The following is a 10,013-nucleotide window of genomic DNA, read 5'->3' as shown; positions in this document are numbered from 1 at the left end:
ATCGGTGAAGAAAAGCAGAAGCAGGAAGGCAGAGTCCAGCACGGATAAAGGAGACGAAAAGAATAATCTCACCAGGACCTGGAGTAGGGACCCGATGCTCGCCTGGAGCTCTCCAATTAGCAATATCCTTGCTCTGAATTAGACCATCGCTAACAAGCTCGCGAAGCTAATCTTCAGTGGTATTATTCTGTAATCCTACTAGGAACTCTTATTGTAAACCGACTAGGATTCTGACCTCCTGACTATATAAAGGAGGGCAGGGTTCCTAGAGACGGAACATACAATGCAACACAACACTCTACAATCAATCCAACGCAAAGGCTAACGCCGACTGGGCGTAGGGCTATTACTCGATCAAAGATCGAGGGTCCGAACCAGGATAAATCGACTGTCTCTTGCGTTTACCGTCGAGTTCTGCATACGCTGAAGCCCGAACATACTGCCCCGGGTACCCCCGTGGTAGGCTATCGGTGGTGAAACATCGATATTCGGATAGTAATAAAAAAATAAATTACAGAAGTTCTCAGTATTCCGCGAGATGAATTTATTAAGCCTAAGCACATTTTACTGTAGCGCCACATTGTCAAATCATGGACTAATTAAGTTTAAAAAATTAGTCTCGTAAATTAGTCTCAATCTATACATTTAGCTTTATAAATAGTCTATATTTAATACTCCATGCATATTCGATGAACAGAGACAGATGGTGGAACCAAACATCCCCTAAGCCGGCATAGTAGCAGGCGAAGAGGAGCGCCGCTAGATAGCAACACTCCTGAACCTGACCCTGCGCAGTGCGCAATCAAAGCCAGGCATGGATTCCAAACTGCAGAAGTGCCTAGAGATGGAGCCAAACGAAAAAAACATGGATGATCGGCGAGGCATCGAAAACCACCGCCCAACGTTTTTGAATGTGAGTGATGGGCATAGGAGAATTTCTGAAGAAACGACACTAAGCTTGTCTTTGAGTACTCTTCTTGTCTTTTATCTTTTATTACTGATGACACCACACCTCCACACACGCCAATCCAAAGCTGGTGTGGTCACAATACATAGTATAATTCACTGTTTTGGGCCCCCCAACAGAGCAAACCAGTTCATCGACGGGCAAAACTACACGCGGTTGACAGCCTAAGGCTGGTCCCCGATTCACACAGCGGGATGATGGAGTTTGAAAGAATGCATCTCATCACACTCAAAACTCTATTTACAGACGGCATGCAGTTGAAAAACGGGCGCAAACGGTTTCAGGAGGGAGTTCATATGGTGGATTGGCCAACACCTGGACCATTCTCAGACGGTTCATGATGCCAGGACGGGCGGGCGTCTCCAACTTGCAAGGCCCTCACTACTCGGCATTTTCCTCGAGGTGGATAAGCTTCCCACTGATTTTCCTACGAAAATGGACCATCATGCAGGTATTAGTAAACCTATGTGACTTCATCCAGCAGATCTAACTGCGCCTAGTAACATCTAGTCATCTAGATTACGAACACTCAAAATTGGAACACCGTGGACAGCACTTTGTACAGACAGAGATATAAGCAGGGTTGTAACAGACAGACCACCTTTCATGGCGAGGTTTCTCGTCGGACAAAACCTTCAGCAGCCTTTCTTCAAAGGGCGTGGCGTGCCAGCTGACTTTCTGATCCTGACCACAGGGAAATATCAGACTAGCATAAAAGGTGTCGCTCACAAGTCATACCTAACTGCAAAATTTGCAAGGCAAGAGAACAGATGCAAAGCATATATACCTCCTTATATTTGGTTGTGGTATTTGGGATGCCATTGCCGTCCCATGCCTTGGGCAAGACAGGAGTAGGATTGTCGGTTTCCCAGTTCAAACCAAATGTAGAAAAGATAGGCACATCAGAGACGCTCGCCTCATACCATGTCTCCTTCCCAACGTTGCCATCATCAGGGCTGCTGTTGCTCTCGTCATCTGCGGATGATGGCTTCAGCCAATGAGACAAGCTCGTAACTCTATGCTTCCCATATTCTGAACTTTGCTTCGATGACTCCTCACCTTCATCCAGCAGTTGGTTGACATTCTGACCCTTGGGTTCATCAGGTGACAACACTTCAATCTGCGCTGCATAGTTGTCATAAATTGGGAAGCATACATATTCTGAAGATTCTGTCTCTGTAACGGTAGAACTAGCAAACGTCTGCTGAGCCATCTCGGTGGAATCTGCGCTCAAATTCCTTCTTTTTAGAGGATTGGATGATAGCACAGGAGACTCAGCTTTTAGTTCCATCCACTGCATCTTGTTCTCGATGGGTCGCAGAACAGGGTAGATGAACTGTCTGCTAGCCCTCGTACGCTTTCCAGGCTTCGAAGTCTCCTTATAAGCAGTATAGTTAGTTCCAGGAGTCTGAATGTCACCCCTGAGGACCAGAGGGGTTGGGTAAGGTGAATCACTGGAATCAGTGCTTTGATCTCTAACATTCTGACATAAAGGCTTGTCCTCTAAGGATGACTGAGTTTCTGATCCCACCTCAAGAGTACCTTCATCAATGTCCTCCTCATGTCTCGATACTTCATGCTCATCAGAGTTGAGCCTGCATTGAAATACAAAAGGCACCAAATTATAATAATAATAGTAAACATATTAGTCCACAGGGAACCACTCGTGAAAAGAATGTAAGTGGTTTCTTACAATTCAGATGAGTTTTCTTCAAGTAGCACTGCATCTTTCATCAGCTGTACGTTGGTTGCTGTGTCATCGCACTGTAAGCAAAAAAAGATATTTAGATGAAGAATTTTAGGACAAGCTTGCAGATGAAAGATTCTTACCTCCTTAGCATCTTCTGAATTGACTTGGATTGAATCTAGTATCTCCGGTGGGGTTTGGGATATTGTGCCACATGATTTGAGATAATTGGCCTGGTTGTCATGGAATTCCATAAAAGCGCATTTTAACGAGATTAGCCATTATCATGTAGTGTATATGAAGTAGTTTTCATGAGGCTTCAAAATACAACAGAATTGCAAAAGCTGAAAGATAATAGTAATAATGCATATTGACCTATATACACATAAATAAAGTTGATCTTTGATAAACATTTAAAGGTATTTTGCCTATAAAATCATAAGCCGCAAGTTCACTACTCACAAGTTACAACCAGTAGACAAAATCATCTTAAGATAACAATACGATTAGATCTCGGATACCTACCTCACATATATATTGGAACAGGTATTCTCAAAAGAAAATATGTATTGATATGCAATAAACACGTCAAATCTTATTATATTTTCACAATGCCTCGGCATTCTTTTCTTTAGAAGTTGAAATTTAATTGACTGTGAACATAGGTGGAGGCACACATGGAAAAATTAGCATATTTAAATATCCGGTCGTTTGGATGGTTAGGCCGTGAGGCAATCACCTCCGGTGGAGCATGCCCTACTATATGCATGTCTTAAGACGATGGGATTATACTAAAAATAGTGTTTTGATCAGGGTTTCTATATGCATGTCAAAAAAGTAAAAGAAAGATTACAGAACTGCATTTCTACTAATTTACACAGGTCACGGTGGCAATTTAACTGTAGCACAATCTAATTCCAGTTTCGGAAAAAACCATAAACATTCTCTTTTTTTATCAGCAAGCGTTGCCTTCTTGGTGCAGCTCATAACATATCTCATCTTCCGTGCAATTACTTGCCTCCCCTTCAATTCATCCAAGAATTTAGCTTGACCATCATAACATTGTCACCTGTATTTCCTAGTGCTCTGTTCAAACGAAAAATTATATCATATATGTTTTAGCAAAAGAAACAAAATACGATTGCATGTTTACCACAAAAATAACCAACCTCGTCATAGTCAACCATATGATCGCAATAATGGTCTATTTCAAGCTCTGAAGGGACTAGGCCATAGTTGAATTTAACACTACATTCACACATGATAGGAGGTGCTTTGTAAATTATTCTTTCTTTCTTCTTTTCCTTAACCTTTGGCGGTTCTTACGGCCATTGGTTCTTAGGAAAATACATCCACTCCTTGAAACGACACTTCGTCATTGAAAACACCTAAATAAGGTGACATTAGTACATAAACACATATAGCTCAACATTTCAACACATACACTTTGCACTTACTTCATGTTTGTTTAGACACACAAACCCCAACGTATTCTCAGGGTTTATCACAGCTCGATCTCCGCAATCACACAGAGAAGGTTCCTCGAGTCATCTAACTGCGGCTAAGTGCTTTTCCTTAGCCGTCATTGGACGGGGTTAGGGGAGGTGGAACCCACCGCTCGAAGTGCTCTCGTGGATGTCGTCCTCTCCACCAATCGTCGAAAAGGAGGTACCTAGGGTCAAACTTGTTTGCACCGTTGATCCACTTAAAGAAAAAGCACCTCTTATGGGCCTTGTCGGGGACCTAATACCGGGGTACCCCAGAAGGTGAAACCAATAACCATCGAACGTTAAAAACTTCTGGACGGACAAGGGCACCGCTACGTTCCTTGACCGAATGACGGGAGTTTGGTTCCACCTCGCCCGACGCCTTTGGGCCAGCTCCGCCTCGCCCGAGGGCTAAGGGATAGACTTCGCCTCGCCCAACCCCCGAGGGGCGGGCTCGGTCTCGCCCGAGGGATAAGGACTGGTCTCACCTCGCCCGAGGGCTAAGGGCTGGTCTCCGCCTCGCCCGACGCCTTTGGGCCAGCCCTGCCTCGCCCGAGGGCTGAGGAATAGACTCCGCCTCGCCCGACCCCCGAGGGGCGGGCTCGGTCTCGCCTAACCCCCGAGGGGCGGGCTCGGTCTCGCCCAAGGGATAAGGGCTGGTCTCCGCCTCGCCCAACGACCAAGGACGAACCTCGCCCCGCTCGATGTCTAAAAGACTAGTTTCGTCTTGCCTGACAACTTCTCCCCATTCCCTCATGATGATGGGTACAGGGCAAGACAAGACGTTCGGGTCAACCATGGCTTCAAGGACCATACCCTGCGCCCCGGCACGAAAGGTACTGCCAGGGGACAACGGGACGGGTGCTTTAGACCCTTCCGGGTATAGCAGAGCCTAAAAAGTATTGCAGGTGCGTGCTCTTCGCCCTGTAGAGTTGTAGGCGCCGCCTTCAGCTCCGGGACACGGAACCCGACGAAGATATACGACAACCACTACGCTCTAGAAAAGGATTTGCGATCTCGACAAATGACGGATATCCCGTCACCACGTTATGGTCCCAAGGGAGCGGCGCCCGCTTCCCACCCCCTTGGGTTCACCGGATTGGAGCACACGCTTCAACCTCCGGACAGCCTCTCCGATCAGAAGACCTTGCCCACAGCGCTACTCCGGACCCTGACCCCGCGTCCCTCCGACAAAGATTCATAGGAACCAGAAGGCGTGCGGAGCAAGACTGGGCAAGGCTCATAAGTCAAAGCCATTGTACTGCAGCCCATACCCTGCGAGGGGTAGTGCTCTGTAACCATCCTGACATTCTACAAAGGCGTCGACAGTATTGTAGGCACTTATCATCCTTTCGCACCCATCAGAATGGGAAACCAGGCTGGGTAGACGTGAGCCACAAGGCTAGGTAGAGTACGCATCCTAGCCCTCACACTTGTAAAGCCGTCCCCTTCATCTATAAAAGACGATGCGCTTCCTCCAACAAGGGGACTGACTTTGGACGGCACAACACACAACACACATAGTCAAGCTGCTACCAAGCTCTTGGCCTCCTTTTGACCCTTCCATCAGAGATTTGGGACCAGTCCCTCTCTCGATCGTTTGTACCCCTACTGTGAACCATTTTCGGTGCTAATAACACGAGCAGCAACAAACTAGATGTAGGGACATGTAGCCCGAACCAGTATAAATCTTGTGTCCTTTAGCGCACCATCCGAGCCTAACACGCATCACTATAAATTTACTTGCCGGTGCTTGTACGAAACACCGACAGTTGGCGTGCCAGGTAGGGGTCTTTGCGCATTCCAAATCAGGCCTTGGATGGCTAGCCACGCAATCAGCTAGGTCCCGGGCGCACACGTGCGTTTCGGCGACTTGGATTTCATCGTCACACTGGGTGGAGAGCTGGCACTGGCCCACGTGGCCGTCCAGTCTCTCCCTCCTGACAACTTCAGCTATCGGAGGCATGAGGGCCAGCCCGACGTCTCCCTTGGGCCTCAGTCGCTCAGGGAGGCCCCGCGCCACATCACCCTCTCTCCGGAATGCTCCACACGGCGTGCCTCGACGGCGTTACCGTTCGGCCTCCGCAACGCTGCGGCAACCGCTAGCCACCATCTGGCACTACGCATGGTTCAGCCACCTACGAACAACGAGTTTGTGGGGGCAATTGAACACGATCCGGAGACACTCTACGGGCTCCTCACGGAGGAACCAGAGTCGTCCTCCAGCTCTAACTCTAGTAGGGGGAGCCATAACCCTTCCCAGGAATCCTTCATGATGCAAACACCCGAGGGGCACATCCAAAGCGTCTCTAGAGACGAGGCAACCCCAACAGGCAACCCCAATGCTAGGACTGATGGGGAGGCGGCCGCTCCATCTCACGTAAGGATGGAGCAGCTAAGAGCACGAAAGCTGGAGATCGATGACGCCGGACAACAGCTTGTCCGGGAGTACCGGAACATCAATGAGGAAATCAAGCATCACGGAGACGGTGGGCACGCACGTGCCACGGCCCGTGATGTGCACCAGAGGATCCTCACCGATGATGGGACTCTCCCTCACTTCGCTCGGGCAAGCCAAAACATCGCCGCCACGACGGCCTTGTTTCATGGCCTCCCAGAGGCCGCGACGTCCGAGGATCACCGGGCCCATCGAGAGATTCGGACGTTGCTCGAGCGCGTGGCAGCATAGCAGGCGGAAAGCTCGTTGTCTCTGTGACGCGAGCCCGACACCAGCCAGCGCACGCCCTCGGCACGCCCCACCAAGGATGTGTCCGTTCACCAGACACCGCCAGGCGGTAGGTGACACTCCGCTGTCCCGATACATCAACGTCTCGGCCACAACCGTGACATGCGCAGCATCATCGACGCCCGCAGGCGCACCCATGGCGATGGAAGGGAAGGAGCCTGTCGCGGCTATCATCCTTGATGCAGCGGACGCTACGACAGCGGTGAGGACCGGAGCCCGAGCCCTGGCCTGCCAGGCCCTCGGGCCTTTGGCCGACACATCCTCAACGCAGCGTTCCCCCCGAGGTACCGACCGCCCACCAATATCCTAAAATATTCTGGAGAAACGAACCCTGGGCTTTGGCTCGAAGACTATCGGCTTGCCTGTCAAGCCGGTGGTGCGAGTGATGATGATTTCATTATTCGTAATCCCCCGCTATTCTTGGCCGATTCGGCACGAGCGTGGTTGGAGCACCTACCGTCCAACGCCATTCAAAGTTGGACAGATCTCATGGAGATCTTTGTGGGGAATTTCTAGGGCATGTACAAATGCCCTGGAAACCCATGGGACCTCAAGAACTACCGCCAAAAGGCCGATGAAACCCTCCGTGCGTACATCCGACGCTTCTCCTAGCAGTGCAACGAGCTCCCTAACGTCGCCGACGTGATAGGAGCCTTCCTATCTAGGATGACCTGCGAATCCCTGGTCCACAAGCTAGGGCGTAGGGGCCCGTGGACCACCAAGGAACTCCTGGACATCACCACCAGCCATGCCTTAGGAGAGGAGGCGGTCGGAGCCATCTTCGACTGCCCCGACGGCAAGGCAAGGCGGGACGAGGACGCCGACGAAGGCGCCTCCAACCGCCCTGCCAAAAGGAAGAATAAGAAGCAATGGCATGATAACTCGCTCGTGGCCGCTGCCGACCGCAAAGGTGGCCGGAAGCCCACGGAGGGCACTCCGAACCACTTTCAAAAAATGCTCGAGGGACCGTGCCCAAACCATGCTTTCCCGGCCAAACATCTATACAAGGAATGTGGCCTCATGCACAAATACTTGTCTGGGGGCCTCAACAAAGGGGAGCAGGGGAAGGAACCTGCCCCCAGCGTAGACGACGCCGAGGAGAAGGACGACGCCTTTCCGACTCCGAACGGCACCCTTATGATCTTCGGAGGATCAGCGGCCTACGACTCCAAACGCCGCCAGAAGGTCGCACGCCGCGAGGTCTATACTGCCGGACCGGCCATGCCTGCCTTCCTCCGGTGGTCAGAATCCGCCATAACCTTCGACCGAGCTGACCACCCGGGCACCGTCCCACACCTGGGAAGGTACCCGCTTGTCATCGACCCGATCGTCAACCCAAAGCAGCTCACAAAGGTACTGATGAACGGAGGCAGCAGCCTCAACATCATGTACGCCAAGACGCTCGACGAGATGGGCGTCGACCGAACAAACCTCCGCCCCGTCCAAGCTCCTTTTCATGGCATCATGCCTGGTAGGCAGGCCATGCCACTGGGGTAGATCGATCTACCCGTCACTTTCGGGGATCGGTCCAATTACAGGACTGAGACCCTCACCTTCGACGTAGTGGGGTTCCCTCCAACTTTTCACGCCATCCTGGGACGACCGTGTTACGCGAAGTTCATGGCCGTCCCCAACTATACGTACCTTAAGCTAAAGATGTCGGGCCCCCGTGGGGTCATCACCATCGGCACCTCCTTCCAGTGCGCTTACGAGTGTGAAGTCGAATGCTGCGATCACGCCTCTGCAGTCATCGCCTCCAAAGAACTCGCCACCCTCAGGGAGGAGGTTGCCGCAAAAACGCCCGACGCCAAGAAAACAACCGGGTCATTCGAACCAGCAGAGGGCACCAAGGAGGTCCTCGTGGACCCCAGCAGCCCCGAGGCTAAGAGGGTATGCATTGGTACTACGCTCTCCTCCGAATAGGAAAGCGCGCTCGTCGACTTCCTCCGCAATAACAAAGACATCTTTGCGTGGAAACCCTCAGATATGCCAGGCATCCCGAGGGAAGTCGCCGAGCATACCTTAAAAATCCACCCAAGCTCCAAGCCGGTGAAGCAACGCCTGCACCGCTTCGACAAGGAAAAGCGCAGGGCCATCGGCGAAGAGATAGCAAAGTTATTGGCTACTAGGTTCATCAGGGAAGTATACCACCCAGAGTGGCTAGCAAATCCCGTTCTTGTACGAAAGAAGAGCGAGAAATGGAGGATGTGTGTCGACTACACGGGCCTCAACAAGGCGTGCCCAAAGGCCCGTTTCCTTTGCCACACATTGACCAAATAGTTGATTCCACCTTAGGGTGCGAAACCCTCTGCTTCCTTGATGCATACTCCGGCTACCACCAGATCGCAATGAAAGAGTCCGACCAGCTCATGACGTCTTTTATCACCCCCTTCGGATCGTTCTGCTACGTTTCAATGCCATTCGGTCTGAAGAACGCTGAGGCAACTTACCAGCGCTGTATGCTCAACTGCTTCGGGGACCTCATCGGGCGGACCGTTGAGGCCTACATCGACGACATCATAGTCAAATGCAAGCGAGCTGACCACCTTGTTGCCGACCTTGAACAAACCTTTGTGAAACTCCGAGCAAACGGCATCAAACTCAATCCCGAAAAATGTGTTTTCGGGGTTCCGAGGGGCATGCTGCTCGGCTTCATTGTCTCCGAGCGTGGCATCGAAGCCAACCTGGAGAAGATATCAGCCATCGCAAAGATGGGCCCAATCCAAAACATAAAGGGGGTTCAGCGGATCACAGGGTGCCTTGCCGCCCTCAACCGATTTATTTCGCGCCTCGGCGAACGAGGACTCCCCCTTTATCGACACCTAAAGAAATCCGACCGCTTCGAGTGGACAGCCGAGGCTCAGGAGGCGCTTGACATGGTTAAGCAATTTCTAACTAAACCCCTGGTCCTAGTTCCTCCAGGCAACGGAGAATCCCTCCTGCTGTACATAGCGGCCACCACGCAAGTGGTCAGCGCCGCCTTAGTGGTAGAGCGAGAGGAAGAGGGGCACGCCTTCAAGGTACAGTGCCCTATATATTTCATCAGCGAGGTGCTATCCAACTCCAAAACCTGTTACTCCCAAATCCAGAAACTCCTCTACACCGTCCTCGTCACCAAGAGAAAGC

General features: G+C 51.1%; 1 protein-coding gene across 1 annotated transcript; it reads right to left on the bottom strand.

Annotated features, from left to right (window-relative positions):
- Nucleotides 1–927: 927 nt before the first annotated feature.
- On the bottom strand, nt 928–3,683 carry LOC136481960 (protein JASON-like). Its single transcript, XM_066479228.1, has 5 exons — nt 2,798–3,683; nt 2,661–2,731; nt 1,755–2,562; nt 1,569–1,651; nt 928–1,394 (listed from the first exon to the last, which is right to left on the bottom strand). Exons 1-5 carry the CDS (start codon nt 2,906–2,908, stop codon nt 1,349–1,351), a joined length of 1,119 nt encoding a protein of 372 aa, XP_066335325.1. The 5' UTR covers nt 2,909–3,683; the 3' UTR covers nt 928–1,348.
- Nucleotides 3,684–10,013: the final 6,330 nt, after the last annotated feature.

The sequence above is a fragment of the Miscanthus floridulus genome, chromosome 9 (assembly GCF_019320115.1).
Source record: "Miscanthus floridulus cultivar M001 chromosome 9, ASM1932011v1, whole genome shotgun sequence".
Classification (NCBI taxonomy): domain Eukaryota; kingdom Viridiplantae; phylum Streptophyta; class Magnoliopsida; order Poales; family Poaceae; genus Miscanthus; species Miscanthus floridulus.
The sequence above is the reverse complement of the archived record's forward strand: the minus strand, read 5'-3'. Positions and strand labels throughout refer to the sequence as shown.

Bases quoted from the DNA above. Each gene is read 5' to 3' on its own strand.
- LOC136481960 (XM_066479228.1), bottom strand. From the start codon at position 2,908: ATGGAATTCCATGACAACCAGGCCAATTATCTCAAATCATGTGGCACA. The intron at 1,652-1,754 runs GTATATATGCTT...CCCTGTGGTCAG, and splicing joins CCACAACCAAATATAAGGAG to GATCAGAAAGTCAGCTGGCA. The intron at 1,395-1,568 runs GTGGTCTGTCTG...CCATTTTCGTAG, and splicing joins GAGAAACCTCGCCATGAAAG to GAAAATCAGTGGGAAGCTTA.